General features: G+C 33.6%; 1 protein-coding gene across 1 annotated transcript in view; it reads right to left on the bottom strand.

Moving 5' to 3' along the window:
- LOC149789844 (uncharacterized) overlaps window positions 1-20,009 on the bottom strand; it is an 80,658-nt gene that overhangs the window by 23,998 nt on the left and 36,651 nt on the right. Inside the window, exons 6-9 of the mRNA XM_089971834.1 lie at window positions 8,668-9,243; window positions 7,803-7,827; window positions 3,103-3,288; window positions 1,572-1,831 (exon numbers count right to left, since the gene is read on the bottom strand). Of these exons, the coding sequence (XP_089827960.1) occupies window positions 1,572-1,831; window positions 3,103-3,288; window positions 7,803-7,827; window positions 8,668-9,243 (1,047 nt within the window). The remainder of the gene's footprint in view (window positions 1-1,571; window positions 1,832-3,102; window positions 3,289-7,802; window positions 7,828-8,667; window positions 9,244-20,009) is intronic.

Genomic DNA, 20,009 nt, shown 5'->3' with positions numbered 1-20,009 from the left:
TTCTACATAAAATTGTTTGTCAAGTCCCCCACCACCACCTCACCTAATGTCATCAAGTAGAATAAATGACTTTCTTCTAAAATGATACATTTCCGTTTACGTGATGACATGTTAATGTTTGGTAATGAGTTATTCAGATGTTGCTAACTGTATGCAATTTAATTATGCAGTCAAAACTTTTGTCAAGTGGTCGAAATGCCTTCGTAAAGGAAACAATAAATGTCTTGTCATGTGATTTTTCGGTCTTTGTCTGGTACCCTGATTTGTTCAAGGTTAATTTCTGTGTGTGTTAATGCACAAAATCTATTTTTAGCCTATGCTGACTTTATGATGATCCTGACAATTATGTCCGGTTGTAATCATCAAAGAGAAGAACTCGACAGATGTGTGAAGCCCAAAACTCTATCATAACATTGTTGAGCCCATTTCCTGTAAATGTCGGCTTTTATAGACAATGATATAATATTAATATTAGTGTTACATGTCCTTCGGTCAACACATTTTTCAGTAACGGAAACGACATTGGGAGACATGTATTGATGATAGTGATAATCTGATTACATATTTTATGTCACAATATGAATTAATTATTGGTTCTAGATACATTTTTTAAAAGTGGCTGCTTGTGAGAGGAACATGTTCCATTTTTGTACTAATATGCTGGATGCTGATCATGTTAGAGGGGTGGCCATTCTTGAGGGGTACTTTTGAATACAAACTTGTTGTTGCAAGGCATTCAGGCCATAAGAAGCAGGTGGCCAATGGTCATGGGGGCCGTTCAAGAGAGGGACTACTGTATGTAACTGAACTCAAGTGCCTGTCCCAGTAAGTTTCCTACAAACTTGGTAGTTTCCTATACACAGTCTCCACAATAACCAATATACCTAATTGAACATTTTTTCCATTTGTGTCTGTTTCTCACGTATTTTACAAACCTTCATAAAAGTACCTCACAATTACAGCACACACAATTTAAATTGTATGCATGTATGTATGTATGTATGTACAAACACGCATGAATCATAGATACATTTTGTACAAGATGACTGATGAATATGGAATTAACTGTCTTGTACACATTTGCTTAAGATTTACCACCCATCCCATAATGCTTACATATTTGCTTATAACTTACCAGCCATCCCATAATGCTTACAAATTTGCTTAAGACTTACCAGCCATCCTATAATATCTGCACATTTGCTTAACACTTAGCAGCCATCCAATAATGTCTACACATCTGTTTAAGACTTAGTATACCTGTTATCCCATAATGTCTACACATTTAATTTCATGTAGCTGCTTCATTCAATCTTGGAAAATATTGGAAAATATAAAAAATGTCCCTCATATTCCAGACTCCTTTTACTTTTGCTTACCTATAGTCTATTGTCCCTCATATTCCAGAAATGTATAGACTGTTACTGGCCTGTAGTAAAGTATTAGCCTTCATATTCTTGAATGTACGGACCTTTACATACGTATAGCAAAATATCCTTCACATTCAAGACTCCATGCTTATATGTAGCAAAATGTCCTTCATATACTAGATTGCAATATCTTTTACTTACATGCAGTATGGTATTAGCTTTCATGAAGGCAACTACATCCTGGCGTAGTTGTTGTGGTGACCTTTGTACAGCACAATTTAATCGATGAAGTTGACTAGACACAGCCTCAAAGAAGCAGTTCCCATTACCCGGAGTTTCACCATGAAATTTCAGCCCAGCTCTTTGGCAGTTTTCTTCCAGAGTCCTTCGACTGGATGAAGCAACTTGTGTTGACTTCTTTAGAACTTGACAGAGCAATTCAGGATCTGAACAAGACACTCCTGTAAACAGAATTTTATGTCTGGTTACTTACTGGTGTTTACTGTTGATCAGAGAGAATTTCACTATTCTTGAGTTCAGTGTCAGAGCCCAAAATAATATCGTACTATGCATTTGGTTAATACTAGTGATATGCATAATTTGTATATATTGTATGCTTGACCTTTATCCATGACTGAGGGTAGAGTTCTGGAAAACCTCACTACTCATAGTCATAACACTAGCTGAAATAAATCTCTCTTGAATTGAGTATGGGTCTTATTGTAATCACTTAATTATTTTTCAAAAGCAATCAAGCATACTTCCAGTTCAAGATAAAACAAACAGCCAATAAACTTCCAAAAAATATTAGCAATATACATGACCAGTCAAGCATCAAGCACCATTTTGGGTATTTTGAAGTTGTATTGCATTTATATATTTCCTTGCTGTATAAATGACCAAGTGGCAAAGAATCATATATATATATAAATGGAATCAATTGAGTTAGTTTTTGTTTCATCACTGACTGGGTGAGATATATTGATTTTTGGCTGAAGCAGTCACTTACAAACAACATAAATGCATTTCTTTAATATATAAGGATAATAATGATGGAGGAATGTCATTAAATTTGACACTTTACATTGTACAACATCAAGAAATAAGCTAGAGTCTAATATTGGTGCAGGAAACATCCAAGACAATGTTTTATCACTTATTATAAGCCCCTGCCAGTTAATTTTAGAAAAGGGCTGCCAATGAGAACACATAATCTGGTACATCGTGTTAAGTAAGCTATACCTGTCTTTTTACTGTCCTTAATATCAGTGATTTCTAATTCATAAGGTACATCGTGTTAAGTAAGAGATACCTGTCTTTTTACTGTCCTTAACATCAGTGATTTCTAATTCATAAGGTACATCATGTTAAGTAAGAGATACCTGTCTTTTTACTGTCCTTAACATCAGTGATTTCTAATTCATATGGTACATCATGTTAACTAGGTAAGAGATACCTGTTTTTTTACTGTCCTTAACATCAGCGATTTCTAATTCATATGGTACATCATGTTAAGTATGTGATACCTGTCTTTTTACGGTCCTTAACATCAGTGATTTCTAATTCATATGGTGCATCATGTTAAGTGATACCTGTCTTTTTACTGTCCTTTACATCAGTGATTTCTAATTCATATGGTACATCATGTTAAGTAACAGATGCCTGTCTTTTTACTGTCCTTAACATCAGTGATTTCTGATTCATCTGGTACATCATGTTAAGTAAGTGATACCTGTCTTTTTACTGTCCTTAACATCAGTGATTTCTGCTTTGTCTGGTACAACTGACTGACTGGTGTTTGAAATTTTCTTTGCCACCGGTCCTTTCAATGCACTGCTCCTTTTCCTTTTCCTCTTCATGCTGGGTAGCTTTACGGATATTTGCTGCTTTGCTTTTCTCTTTTTCTTGGTTTCTCTTGCTGGAACAAAATTTCAATGTACATATATAACAGAATTTATAATGAAATGTTTCTAACTCTATAAGAGATAAAGAAACACACAAAGAAAATAAATTTTAATTTAATTTAAAATGTATCAAAAGCCAATCTTTATCACATAAAGAAAAACTCACAGAAAAATAGTTTTTTAATTTCATGTAAGATGTATGAAACACTTTTCCTGGGGTTTAAACTACAAGGTACACCAACACACAATCCACCCTATTTTTATCCCTGTTCACCGATAAGTTAGCTTATGGTACATATAATGTACTAAATATCTGGCAACAAGTCTGTGACTCATGCACTACAATTAATATACAAATGTGAAAGTTGCATATTTATTAAGGCAGAGGAATTTTTGAACCACTAATAGAATTCGTGAAAACAACCATATTCATGAAGGCAAGGGGATTTTGTCAATATAGGTGAAAACATCCATATTTACCTTGAGTGTGGGAGTTTGGAAATGCTGTCAGAGTGTGTAAAAATGTTTGTATTCATGAAGCCAGAAGGATTTTGGAACTGCTGTCAGAGTAAGTGAAAACATCCAAACTTATCTAGACAGTAGAAGTTTGGAATTGCTGTCAGCACATGTGAAAATGTTCATATTTATGATGGCAGATGGATTGTGGAACCACTGTCAGAGTAAGTGAAAACATCCAAATTTATCTTGAGAGTGGGAGTTTGGAATTGCACATGTGAAAATGTTCATATTTATGATGGCAGATGGATTGTGGAACCACTGTCAGAGTAAGTGAAAACATCCAAATTTATCTTGAGAGTGGGAGTTTGGAATTGCACATGTGAAAATGTTCATATTTATGATGGCAGATGGATTGTGGAACCACTGTCAGAGTAAGTGAAAATATCCAAACTAATCTAGACAGTAGAAGTTTGGAATTGCTGTCAGTACATGTGAAAATATTTATATTTATGATGGCAGATGGATTGTGGAACCACTGTCAGAGTAAGTGAAAGCATCCAAATTTATCTAGACTTTAGAAGTTTGGAATTGCTGTCAGTACATGTGAAAATATTTATATTTATGATGGCAGATGGATTGTGGAACCGCTGTCAGAGTAAGTGAAAATATCCAAACTTATCTAGACAGTAGAAGTTTGGAATTGCTGTCAGCACATGTGAAAATGTTTATATTTATGACAGCAGATGGATTGTGGAACCGCTGTCAGAGTGGGTGAAAGCATCCATATTTATGAAGCAAGACGGATTTCTGAATTGCTGTCAGATTGGTTAAAACCTTACACGGAGATAGTATTTCAGGCTGTAGAAGGTCTCCTTGTTCCCTTCCTTGACAAAAGCAAACAATAAACAAGGGCCCCATGTGGGCCTGATATTATTCACTGGGAAATGTGTGGGTAGGTGCAGGGTATTGTTGACTCTGTGGATTATTGACAAACTGATTTCAGTTACCCCAATATTCTGCAATGTTTGTGATTTTGATCAAAACTTAATATGCAGAAGAAAAATAAAACATTTTATTATTAACCTGGACCTGCATCAGGACAAACTACTTGGTAAAACAAACTAAATCCATGTTATTAGAACCAGAATACAAACATAAAAGATACTGACAAATTATTTAATTCAACACTCATTTTAACAGTCAACATGTCTTTTGTAAAATAATCATGAAGTCCACCAATTCTGACATGTGGTGAGATCCAATTATTGTCTGTGGGATGAGCATGACGAAATGCTAAATCTCAGTGCTGAATTACATCACTCTAATATTCTTCCTTTCAAATTTGTACAGCAGTATTGATTTGTCCTTTTTCTGATCAGAAAAATTCAGACATGTTTTAAAGTTACAGAGACATGTCTACTCTAAGAATTTTCATCGACAAGTCAAACTATAAATACCCGTTTTGCTTAACATCTAACTCATTCTTATGCAGTAGGCATTCTTTAAGAATAATCTCTAATGTACTTAATGAGTGAAAAAAATGATAATAGAAATTAACAAATGCAATTTTTTTAATTCACTGGAATAGCATAATACATATACAGGCAAGCATAAGACATAATTAGGTTAAAACTTAGGTAGGGATATTTGAAACCTGAAGTGTATGCAATCCAAAAAACCAATGAATTTACAATTACGATAACTGGCAATAACAAAAATTTCAAAATGATTATGGTCATACTTGACATTTTTCTCATAAAAACTGAACGTAAAGACGGATTCCATCCAGGAAAAGTAGCAATAACATTTGTTTCAATACCGGCTATGACGACCCTGTTTGATGTCTGAAAAAAATATTTTTGTTTAGGTCAAGCTAAACATCGTAAGAATTTTTTGGGGTGATAATCCAAAGTTGATGTTAAAAAAAAGGAGCTTTGGTAACATGGTCTTCAAGATGGTGGTGATACAGGAGGTTATGTAAGCACTATTTTCATCTAGGACAAATCAGGCACCATGAGCAGTCCTCTGGTGAAAACTCCATGTCAAAACAAATAGACTTCTATTCAGGAACAATAGTGAATACAGATTATCAAGGTGGATGCTATGGTGGCCATATTGGGATGTCATATCTATGCTCATTACCTTTACAACCCAACCATTTTTTATAAGAACTTTTTAGTGAAAATGTAGTTTTTTCTATAAAACTAATTTTAGTTACATGATAATTACCTGTCACAAATACCTTGCTTACTTCTTCTGAGACAAACGCACCATTGTCCAAGCTTGTAACTTCATTCCTCCTATTATATATCACAAAATTCAGACCCAGTCTGATTCCCACATCACAGGCCCATACAATGTTGTGATGACATAAGATAATGAAAGTTTTCAGTAATGACAATTAAGTTTTACATAATTAAATCTAATTTTACAACCACACACTAAAGTATGTTTACCAGCAATAAGACATTAAATATCACTATTGCCTTTATCAATTACCTGTTGATGACCCACAAAAAAAAATGGCATTTAAAAAAATAATACACACACCTTTATAGTAAAAGTGTTAACTACTGTAAGTTGGCAGCAGATTAATATATATTTTGTGCTTTAACTATAGGGCCCAAGGAAATATGCCTTCTCTATGGTGCACCAAAAGTTTGAAGATAGAAGGAGAAAATAACGTCTAACTGAAAAAAACACAGCATTTATAATGTCCTCCAGTGGTGCATAATTATCATAGACCCATGAAATAGAAACAATCCAATGGTGCATAATTATCATATATCCATGAAATAGAAACAGCCTTAACTTTATGGACTTTAATTCACATCAATGACATGTCCCACTCAGTGACAGATTGATAAGCTCTGTTAATAGTGAATTCAACCCACCTGGAAATAGTGGTGATTCAGACTGAGGACCTTGAATGAAAGTAGGGCTACAAGGCTAAGACTGGAGACTTTGAGAGGGAGAGGGACTACAATAATCAGACTGGGGACCTTCAGAGGTGGTAGAGCAATTTGACTCAGACCAGGGATCTTGAAAAGGGACTTGACCAATATGACACAGACTGGTGACCTTCAGAGGGAGTGGTGCTATATGACTCTGACCGGGGTTCGTGAAAGGGACTTGACTAATATTACTTGGACTGGGGACCTTGAGATGGAGAGGAGCTACAGAGGTAACTTATTATTAGGATCCTATTATACATTTACCTACTGAAGGAAGCTGGTTCTTTACCAAAACACTCAGACTGCCAAAGAAGAGAAATGAACTTGTAATTATTGCTGAATTGTAATGTTTTACTATGATCTAGGTTTGAAGCACATTCCTTTTCTGAGATTCTCAGAAAAGCAGGAAAATACTATCATGGATTAGGTTTATAAAAGAAGCTTCAACAAATGGACCATAAGAGGTTCTGACAAAACTCACACAATGCACAAAAGATTCCATCCAGATATTTGAGGGTATGATACCAGTCTCCACAGATAAAACTACTTGACAAAGCCAGAACTAAGTACATATATTCTTGGTCATTTTAAGGTGACTGAGGTACAGTTGATGTCCCCATAAGTGTGTCTTGGTCATTATAATGTGACTGATGTACATTAGATGTCCCCATAAGTGTACCTTGGCCATTATAAGGGGACTGAGGTACATAGATGTCCCCATAAATGTACCTTGGACATTATAAGGGGACTGAGGTACATTAGATGTCCCCATAAGTGTATCTTGGTCATTATATGGGGACTGAGGTACATTAGATGTCCCCATAAGTATATATTGGTCATTATAAGGGGACTGAGGTACATCTGATGTAACTCTGACAGCTAAACAACTGTGAAACACTGAGAAAAAGTCATAGTCAGACCAAGCTTTCTACAACAGATCATATTCCTACAAAAAAGCACTGATCATGATCAACACCAGATTATAGTCATTCCAAGAGTCATATTATTATAACATTCACTGCAGGCAAGAATAAAAGAGATGATCCTGATCAAGATCTGATCATAGTCAAAACTAGTTAAAGCCAATTATGAATTAGGAAATACAATATACTTACAAGCAATAACATCTCCAGATTGGTCCTGAAATTTAAACAAAATAAAATTCACAGGATGTGGGATGCATTTGACATTTCATGTATATCAAACTTTCAGACAAAATGGACAAATGAATATTAATCCTTTCTTAGCATTATGATGACACTGAAGTTTAATTCAACTTGAAAAAATGACATTCCCATTGCATGGCTAAAATACACTGCTTCTGAGCTAGTACATACATATCAATCAGTGTTCCATTCAGTAAAATGACTTTGCCTGAGAATAATAATAATAATAATAATAAAAAACATAGACTTAGTATAGCCTAATCTTCAAAAAACCTATGCACTTTAGTAAATTAGATAAGACAAAAAAACATTTACAACAACAATATCATATAAAAAATCATCCTGAAATTACAAAACAAAACCATGTTGACAAACATTAAAAATGTAAACATTATTAAGTCTTTAAGTATGTTCATGTAGTCGAAAAAGTGAGTTTTGAGATCAATCTTTGGATAATTCATTCCTTATCATCCTGGTATGCAAAAGAACATTGTCCATATGACTTTACTTAAACAGTGGGAACAGTGAGATTATGAGTGTCAGATGAGGAGTGCATGCTTCTATATGCAGTGTACACATGGGCGAGATCAGATAAGTTTTATTTTACTGTAGTCATAGTAAACAGAATTTTGGTTTGATTCTGGATCAAATATGATTATATAAGTTTTATGACTATAATCCACTATCTCAGTGCTATTAAACTTGATATAATGTGGCGCTCAGTTCTGATAAAATAATATAACATAATATTGCAAGTGTTTAAGGAAACATACTGAGAAATAAAATGAGAATGCAACAATATGCTAGTACTCACCTGAATGTTAAACCAGAATTTCAGCAGATTATACGACACAATAATGTTGTCATGGAAATCACAGCGTACTTCTGTATTCTCTTCAAGAAGGGACACAGAAATCAGGCTGTTGACACTGATGCCGTTGTATTCTGGACATTGTATAAACAACTCATATCTCAGGTTCTGGCTCAGGTATCCAATAATCTTGGAAAGCATAGAAGTGATGAACTCTCTTGCCCCAATGCACACCTCTGAAGAAGGAGTCTTCTCCTTGATCCCCATTCTGATGACTCTCACAAATATGACGTATTCCCTAAAGTGTAGGATTAGTTTGTGGAACTGGTCCAGCTGAAAGACACCACAACCACAGAAAATCTGATTTTCTTGCAACTTCTCTTTCTTCTTTGTGGCTAGTGGCCAATGAGCAACACAGGCAGCAAGAAGTCTATGAAAGATCGGAGAAGGCAAATATTTCTCTGCAAAAACATAGCACAGTACTGACGAGGTGTCCATCTGAGGATTTGGTTTTGGGCAGATAACATCTTCTGGTGTTTTCTGACGAAGCATGCATGGGGCAAGGAAGTAATTCTCATCCTAGTAAATCAATAGATTATGTTTTAATCGGAATGTTTGGAAGATGTAATTCGTTCATTTTATATTGCATACTTTATGAAAATATAACAAAATATACATGGGCAATTAACATTAATATTTGCTATTGTTCATGTGTTTTAATGCCATTCTTCATGATATGATAGGCTATACATGGCAGACAGCTCATCTGGTGGAGGAAGAACTCAGGCAAATAAAGTGAAAACCAGAGACCACTTGGAAGCTACTTCTTTAATATGCCTGAATTTCACTTATTATTAAATTCAACAAACACTTAATGATACAGGCCTATTTTTCAAGTTTGATCGATGTATTATCAAAACCCCCATGACCAGTGTGGTAAAACAAAAAGCCATTGTCTCAGATGCAAGATCACCTGATATAAATATGCACTGGTTAATATTAATCAAAATTATCTTGATGATATGGGCTGCTTTAACAAATCTGATTAAATGTGGGTCAGAGATAGCATCTATTAAGTGGTAAAAAGCCGTGTCAATCATGTGTAAAATAATGTCTTTAATCTATATCGGGCTTGATCATTGTAAAAGTACATTATGCACCATATGACATAAGCCTCTATACCAAGTTTGATCATTGTAAAAGTACAATGTGCACCATATGACATAAGCCTCAAGTTTGATCATAGTACAATGTGCACCATGTGACATAAGCCTCTATACCAAGTTTGATCGTTATAAAAGTACAATATGCACCATATGACATAAGCCTCTATACCAAGTTTAATCATTGTAAAAGTACAATATGCACCATGTGACATAAGCCTCTATACCAAATTTGATCATTGTAAAAGTACATTATGCACCATGTGACATAAGCCTCTATACCAAGATTGATCATTGTAAAAGTACAATATGCACCATATGACATAAGTCTCTATGCCAAGTTTAATCATTGTTAAAGTACAATATGACCATATGACATTAGCCTCTATACCAAGTTTGATCATTGTAAGCGTATAATATGTACCATGTGACATAAAGCTCTATACCAAGTTTGATCAACATATGATCAGAAATAGTCAATAAGGTACTGATAAGTTCAGACAATCACATGCATGTTCACCTCAATATACACTGATATCAAACTTTCTCATACCTGTACTTATCAATGATCTTAATTATTTGAACAAATTAACCAAAATCTGATAACAATTGGATCAGAAAAAGTCTCTAGTTTGCTAAAACGCTCAAATAAACCTATATTTGAAAAGTGGTTAAAATCAGACAAAAATATGACTTTCAAAGTTGGAGCAAGCATTGTCAAGCACATGCAAGATCATTCATTATCAAACCAGTCCAAGACCTTGACCCAGTGATGTAGCCAAAGTTATTAAAAGAAAAATGCCTATTTTGGGATAATTAAATCAAGTTAGACCAACCATAATATATAGTACCTGTATCCACTGTTTGTCATCTATAATTGAATATATCATCATACATCAAACGTTTTCATCATCATACAGCCAATGTTTCCTATCTATAACGTATTGGCTAATGATACATTTTTTGTCAATTACTTCCTCAAGAAACTTATATGAATTTCTTTTGCATGAAACTAAAACTAGAAAATCTCAGACAGTTTGGTAAACAGGTTGTTTAAAATTTAGCCATCTATGTAAGAAACTTCTGACATTGGAAATGTTCTAGCTTAGGTTTCGTGCACAAATTGTTTAAAGATAGTTGACCTAGTAAGATAAAGAGTAAGCGGCCTGGACAGCTACAGAGTGAGGGGCCCAGACAGCTGCAGAGTGAGGGGCCCAGACAGCTACAGAGTGAGGGGCCAGGACAGCCAGTGAGTGAGGGGCCCGGACAGCTAGAGAGTGAGGGGGCCAGACAGCTAGAGAGTGAGGGGGCCAGACAGCTAGAGAGTGAGGGGCCCAGGCAGCTAGAGAGTGAGGGGCTCAGGCAGCTAGAGAGTGAGGGGCTCAGGCAGCTAGAGAGTGAGGGGCCCAGACAGCTAGAGAGTCAGGGGCCCAGGCAGCTAGAGAGTGAGTGGCCCAGACAGCTAGAGGGTGAGGGGCCCAGACAGCTAGAGAGTGAGGGGCCCAGACAGCTAGAGAGTAAGGGCCCAAACAGCTAGAGAGTGAGGGGCCCAGACAACTATGGAGTGAGGGGCCCAGACAGCTATAGAGTGAGGGGCGCAGGCAGCTATAGAGTGAGGGGCCCAGACAGCTAAGGACCTAGTCTGATAAAGAATAAAGCAGCCTAGTCTGATAAAGAATAAAGCAGCCTAGTCTGATAAAGAATTAAGCAGCCTAGTCTGATAAAGAATTAAGCAGCCTAGTCTGATAAAGATTAAGGAACTAGACAGATAAAGAGTAAGGGACCTAGTCAAGTTAAGAGCAAAAGGCCCATTTAAATCTGAATCATCAATGTAACAAACATGTGTTGATGGTGAATTATCACTGTCTTTTGCAACAGGGTCATTGACATTATAGACATGTATAATTATGAAGTATCACACAGAGAAATATAAATTATGTATTATGTTGCTTACAAAAATATCTTGCTAGTTAGGCATGACATGAACGTGATTTCGGACGAGGTGAAGAACAATACAATTACACAAAACATATAAATATTAATAAAGCACACAAATGATACAAATTAAATAAACATAATGCTATTACCTTGATGACTCTGTCACAAAAGTAACAGCTGTAGGTTAAATACTAGGATCATTATCTTGGTCTGAGTCAAGGACATAGCGATTTCCAGATGGATAACCAGGCGTACCTGTTGTTTACCATATTCTTTATTATAATTTTAGTAACAGACCTTGTCTTGTTTACAACTTAGATTGTTCTAGAAATTAACTTTTGTCCTACATTCTAGCATTTTTATGTGTCTTAGCTTTTTATATAATTGTGTTGCTTGAAACATTATTCATTCCTCTGATAATGTATGTGGCAGAAATCATTTATATTGTTGTATTCAACTTTTGGTTTGGGTACATTTATTTATTCAAATTATTATTCACAAGAATTACAAAGTGCTTATCTTGGACAGAGACATTAACTTGAAATTATAGTGAATTCGAATCTTGGATAATATTGCTGTGATTCCTCAAAAGACTATTGGCACATCATCACACTTCAGGTCACTGGTACATTAGTACATTCAAGACTACAGGCTCATCAACACCTTTGGCATTAGATCTTATTTTGATCACCACTAGAATATATTAGAGTTTTATTCAGTAAGACTGGAAATGGAACTTCTTGGACTATTTGGGGATTTAATTTGCAATACTGTAAATTCTTTTTAAAGTTTCACTTCATAATTAAGGGAAATAAATTATGTGTTGAATATTACAAAACTTGTTGCTTTTTGCTCTTTGCTATTTCTGTGTTTAAAACCATAGAGTCATAACAATAGAGATATATAAATAATGGATCACACATGTGGTTACATCATTACCTCTAATAATAAGCTAAAAGTATACCAAGTTTTATGACATATGTCTAAACTTATAACAATGAAAAGATAGTGTAATGAGAAAATACTGAACTATGATCTTCACCTTCAAGATGGACCTTCAATTGAATCCAATGGCATAAGTTATAGGGATAAAAGTGTAATGGAAAACTTGAAATAGTCACTTGTTATCTTGACCTTGAAGATGGGAGCCCCCCCTCCTCCAAAGTGTTGCATGCCACTATTCAATGCTGATGTAAATGAATACCTCGTTTTATTCTTTGATCTCAAAACCGCTCCGGTGGCCTAGTGGTTAGAGCATCCGCCTCGGATGCGGGAGGTCGTGGGTTCGATCCCCGGCCAAGTCATACCAAAGACTTACAAAAATGGTACTAACAGCTGCTTCGCTTGGCGCTCAGCATTAAGAGGTTAGTGTTAGGACTGGTCGGCCCGGTGTCAGGATAATGTGACTGGGTGGGACATCATGCTACATGTCTGCGGCATAATGCCCCAGTGCTAGACATCACTATAAACTGCCACATTGCAGACATCGTAGCGATATGACTGGAAAATTGTTAAAGCTACGTTAAAAATCCAAATCACATCACATCACATCTTTGATCTCAAATGAATTGAAAGTTGCACAAATATTGACTAACAATCCTCCAATTAGGTACAGGACACAAGATTTATGATGATTTATAGAATAAAGTTTCATACTTTAATGTGACATCATGGTACAGTTATAGAGTGGAAATGATATGGAAATGGTTTGGTTTTGAGTCGTGTTTTACAAGATATGTGCTGGAACAAAAAGTAAACTGTCTTGCCAAGGACACATCATAACAGCTGTCAAAGACTAATTCAGTGGTAGCATTTAAATCAGCATCCTTTCACTGACATGTCTGTCAAGCTAACCAGCTAACATAAATAGATAGCCACTCAACACAACCTCACTGTTTTTAAGTTTACCCCTCTACCCCATTAGTGTACACTTCTGCCTACTTGAATGGGAAAAATAGCATTTTTATAAACACTGTAAGATCAATTTGCATATGACTGACTTGTCATAATGGTGAGTTTAATTGCTTTCTCACTTGAATTACTTGCTGACTTAAATGAAAACCACATTAAAATCATATAAACCTAAGTTGTGTGTCCCTGTTCTCACTCAAGCTTAACTACATCATCGATGACATTGCCATATGTTGTTCAGCCTGGAAGAATCCCTCTCATGAACATTCATTGAACCAAATGATACAGAAATCTAAATTCAGACTATTTCTTCTATTTGATAGCTGAGTCTTGAAACCATCTCCAACATTCTTGTGCAATAACAAGATCTTAAATAAGGTCGATGTGGTGGACTTGTACTCAATTCAATTTCCAGACCATTTTCATTTGGTAACAACAAAACATCCTCATCCCTGTTTGGTACATGATAACCATTTTAGGATGTTATATAGAATAAAGTTTAATCCGTTAATCTCAAATCACGTGAAAGTTATAGAAATAAAAATGTGATTAAAACAAATCATTCAAGTGTGACCTTTGACCCCAAAATTTGTACAAAAGATAACTGAAGGCAATTGTGTGCATAAATACAAAGTCAGACGTAAATTTCATGCTTTAGATTATATTGTTATTTATTGCTATTAGATACTGTTTGTATTTAGTTTTAATTCTACCATGAGATACATGATCCTTTCTAGCTGATAATTTTCATACTTAGGCACTTTGTTGTGTTTCTGCCATGGGTTATCTGCTCCTTTCTAGTTAATAATGTACTAATTTATTTACTTTGTTCTAATTATGCCATGAGTTATATGTTCCCTGCAATTTGATAAATGTATTTATTTACTTTGTTCTAATTATGCCATGAGATCTTCGTTTATTGCTAGACGACGAATGTACTTATTTATGTACATTGTTATAATTCTGCCACAATTTACTTGTCCTTTGCTTTTTCATAATGCACTTATTTATGTACTTGTTTTAACTTTGCCATGAACTATCTGTTCCTGGCTAACTGATAATGTACTTATTTAGTTTTAATTATGCCAAGAGTTACCTCTTCTTTGCTGGTTGATCAGGGTTGTTAGGAAGCACTCTACAGTTTCATATTTTGGATAGGGTTAGATTATTTAAAGGAAACTAATTTCCCAGGTTTTCCATGCTGGCTATACTAGCCATTTCAAAAAAGATGCTGTATATCTTTGATATCGTAAAAAGTACTTTTAAATCACTTTATTTTGGTGCATAATCAATGGGTGTAATTTGGGTTATAGAGTATACAGTAATTTATTCATTGCAGTTTCAGAAGCAGTGTTGTCTGATGTGACAAAATGTGTTTAACTATTTTAATAACTGTTAAAATAATTTGGGCCAACATTCTCTCCATTATGCATGTAGCAAATGCTAAGAGAATCACCTTACACCTGTCACTCTCTCAGAATAAAGGTAGAGCACCCCTTATTTATTTCCTTTATCATAAATCTGTCATGAATTATCTGTTCCTTGTTAGTTGATCACTGTACATGTAACTATATCTTTACTGCATGTTACTTTTGCCAAGAGCTATAAGTTACTTACTAGATAATAAATGTACTTACTGTATATTAAATGAGTTATATGTTTCTTACTAGATAATAATGTACTTACTGTATATTAAATGAGCTATCTGTTCCTTACTAGATAATACATGTGCTTACTGTATATTAAATGAGTTATATGTTCCTAACTAGATAATAAATGTGCTTACTGTATATTAAATGAGTTATATGTTCCTTACTAGATAACAAATGTACTTACTGTATATTAAATGAGTTATCTGTTTCTTACAAGATAACAAATGTACTTACTGTATATTAAATGAGTTATCTGTTCCTTACTAGATAATAAATGTACTTACTGTATATTAAATGAGTTATCTGTTCCTTACTAGATAATGAATGTACTTACTGTATATTAAATGATTTATAGGTTCCTTGCTAGTTGATCAATGTACGTATTTGTTTATTATATTTTAAACCTACCTTGTGTTAGGTGTTCTTTGCTAGTTCATAATGTACTTATTTATTTACTACATTTTAATTCTGCCGTGTTGCTCATTATTTCTGCTATTTTCTCTTTCTTTTATTGGTCGTGTACATAAATGTAAATATCAAAACATAATAGTTTACAGTGATAAACTTTGTCACCAATAACCACGTATGAAAAGAAGCACAAATTATCACCGCTATTATAGATTGTATAATACTGACCAAACTATCAAGAACCTGGAGGTGAAACCCCAAACATGGTATACAACCCCAAAACATGGTATACAAATCCAAACATGGCATAAGACACCAAACATGGTATGCAACCCCGAACATGGTAAACAAGCCCAAACATGGTATACAACCACAAAAATGTCATAAACACCCCTTTCAAAGATAATATACCAAGTATAATATGAAACAGAATTTCATTATTAATCAAATCTCTGTACACGATTGTTCCATATATGATGAACTAGATATCTTCCCAAATAAAATACGCACACCTGTTTCATATTTTATCAAAAATACATAAAACGGTTGATAAGTCACTACCTTTAGGATATCCAGGTAGACCCATTGTTTCTACATATAACTCAATTACAAATAATATATCGCAATATACTGATCACATTTTACAACCACTGATGAAATCACTACCTTCATATGTCAAATATACTTTTGATTTCATTACCAAATTGAAATCTTTACCAAAACTAACTTGTTATACTTGATGTGGTTTCACTCTACACGAATATAACACACAATGATGGTATCGAAGTGTGTAAGTATTATCTTGAAGAAAATGAATATACATATAAACTATCAAAATAACATGTTTGTGATTTGATAAAACTTGTGCTCAAAAATAACTTTTTTTCAATTCGGTAATACAAAGTATCTCCATAAAATGGGAACAGTAATGGGTAGTCCTATGGCACCTGCTTACGCATCTTTATTTATGGGAAATTTAGAAAATGATTTTCTAAAACAAAATTCCTATTAAAACCAGATGTATGGTTAAGATTTTTAGACAACATCTTTATACCTTTATTATTTTATAGACAGTTTAAACAAATTACATCCAACAATAAAATTTACATTCAATGTCTCTAAAATTAAAGCATCATTTTTGGACGTAGATGTCGTGAAAAATGAAAATAATGACATTACTACCATGGTTCATGCTAAAATATGAAAATTCATTAATATGTTGAATATTCTTCATGCCATCCTAAATCATATAAAAATGGGATACCATATAGTCGAGTAAAAAGATAAAGAAGAATTTTTTCGGATGACGCTGTTTTTAAATCATCTTTGACAGAGTTAGGTCAGCATTTTTTAAATAGAAATTACCCTATTGACATCATTAATACTTCTTTCCAAAAAGTATCTTCTTTTACACAACTTGAATCTTTACACTGTAAAATCAAAAGTAGAAATGAAGATATCATTCCTTTTGTTACTGAATATAATCCAAGTTTGCCTACTATAGGTAAGATTGTCAATAAACATTGGGATTTATTAAACTTATCATGTAAAGCAAGTGTTAAATCACTACACGAAAGCAAACCCACACTTGCTTATAAAAGGACTAAAAATCCTAACTAATTCTAAATTAGAAAAACATCATATAAAATAGGATCATCAACTAAATGTAATAGACCTAGATGTTCACACTGTTCATTTATTAATGAAAATGCTTCTTTCAATAGTAATAATATGAATGAAACTTTTAATATGCGTTGTGATTCTAACTGTGCAACATCAAATGTTATTTATTTGGTATCATGCAAAAACTGTGGCATTCAATATATTGGACAAACCAGTCAACAAATATCTAAATGTATGAACCAACATGGATCAGATATAAAAAATTATATCGATCAATCATTTTCATCTCATGTTGCCGCATATTTTAACAAAATCTCCCATACCTTGCAAGATTGGTCATTCCAAACTATTGTTAAAGCTGATTCTGAAATGGAATGTCTGCTAAAGGAAACCTATTTGATTCGCTGTCTTATACGGTATATCCAAATGGTCTAAATTCAAAAACACTATATGACATTCATTAATTTTTTTATTTTTTTTATTTTATGAAATATGTCCCCTGTTTACAATTAGATAAGAATATTTTTATATTATTCTACTTTGCAGGAAAACTTAATTGGTAAAAGTATAATCTAATATCATACAAATAAGTTTACTAATTCTTTAAAAATGAAAGTGCATTTCTAAATTAATTCTCAATATAATATGATTAATTATTTATAAAATACTTGATAGCAAGCATTATGCACACCATTAGTTTTTGTTATATAAATTGAGTTCTGATAAACTATTTAACATTTGGCAAGAATATATCAAGATATGTGTTTTTTACATTTATTTATTTTATAGATCATTAATAAGTGTGCATTATACATAATACAAATGTGATAAACCTGTTTATGTCTATTTAGTCATAAATTTCATATATAGTTATCAGTAGAGATATATGTATCTTTAAGATCCAGTTTTATATATTTGTATGTATTAAGATATCATTAAACTTTGCTGTATATGCACACCTCCATGTAAATTATTCGTTAAAGTATAAGATAATTAGGTCAAAAATGTAAGCTATTACGTCATTTGTTTATGTCATATTGTTTATTTCATTGATCACTTAGAAACAACATATTTAATGACGTAAGCAGTGATATTGAATTCAGTTTTAATTTAGTTTGATGAAGCATTAAAGCGAAACCGGTCACACATTCTACATGTTGGTGTTTATTTTATAAATTATCATGAAACAGTTAGAAATATTGAAATCATAAAGGAAAGTGTGATTGAAATTTTAAACCTTAGACCTGGACAAAGAAAGTGTGATTTGAAAATTTAAACTTTGACTTTGACCAAGAATGTATATATTAAATATTTAAATTTCTTGCAGGACCAAGAAAATTTAAACTTTTGATCTGGACCATGATTGAAAATTTAAACCTCTGACTGTAATCAATATGTTAAGATGGAACCCAAGTATTATAAATGGCACAAATTCCACAGATGTTTTATTTTTAAAGTTCTGACTTGGACCAAGAGTAAAAACTTAAACTTTTGTCCTGGACCAAAACTGAAAATGTAAACTTTTCTTCTGGACCAAGAAAGTCTTATTCAAAATTTAAACTTTAGACCCAGACCAAGATGTCAAAGATGGAACCCAAGTATTGTACAAGGCATACAGTCTAATGATTCTGTCTTGGTTTCCAAGTTTCTACCTGGACCGAGAATGAAAATTTAAACTTTTGAGTTGGACCAAGAAAGTGTAATTAAAAATTTAAACCTCTGACCTGGATCAAGAAAATGTGATTGAACATTTAAACTTTTCACTCAGACCAACAAAATATGATTGAATATTCAAACTTCTTACTTGGACCAAGATGTTAAAGATGACACCCAAGTATTTTAAATGGCATCTATTCCACAGATGTTTCATTCTCAAAGTTTTGATTTGGACCAAGAAACTGTCATTGAACATGTTAACTAATGTGGTAGACCAAAACTGAAAATTTAAACTTTTGACCGGGACCAAGAAAGTGTGATTTAAACTTTAAACTATTCACATTGTCCAAGAAAGTGTGATTGAAAATTTAAACTTCTAACCCAGACCAGGATGTCAAGGATGGAATGCAAGTAATGTAAATGGGACACATTCTAATAACTCTGTTTTAGTTTCCAAGTTTTATCCAGGACCAAGATTTAAACTGTTGACCTTGACCAAGAAGGTATGGTTGAAAAGTGAAACTGTTGACCTTGACCAAGAAGGTATGGTTGAAAATTTAAACTGTTGACCTTGACCAAGAAAGTATGGTTGAAAATTTAAACTTTTGACTTAAACAAAGAAAGTACAATTAAATATTAAATTTCTGGCAAGAGGATCAAAGTGCAATAAAAAATTGAAGCTTCTGACTTGGACAAAACTGAAAATTTCTACTTCTGACCTCGACAAAGAAAGTGTGATTGAAAATTAAACTTTTGACCTGGACCTGACTGAACATTTAAACTTCTGACATAGACCAAGATGGAGCCTAAGTTTGTATATGACACACATTCTAATTACTGTCATTAGTTAGTTTCCAAGTTTTGACCAGGCACAAGATTTATCTTTTGACCTGAACCAAGAAAGTGTGGTTGAAAATTTGTCTTTCTACTTGGACTAAGACAGAGTAATCAAAAATTCATTTTTGGCAGGAGGAAGAAAGTGCAATTGAAAATT

This window comes from Sinohyriopsis cumingii, chromosome 10 (genome assembly GCF_028554795.1).
Source record: "Sinohyriopsis cumingii isolate HCF-2022 chromosome 10, ASM2855479v2, whole genome shotgun sequence".
NCBI lineage: Eukaryota > Metazoa > Mollusca > Bivalvia > Unionida > Unionidae > Sinohyriopsis > Sinohyriopsis cumingii.
The sequence above is the reverse complement of the archived record's forward strand: the minus strand, read 5'-3'. Positions and strand labels throughout refer to the sequence as shown.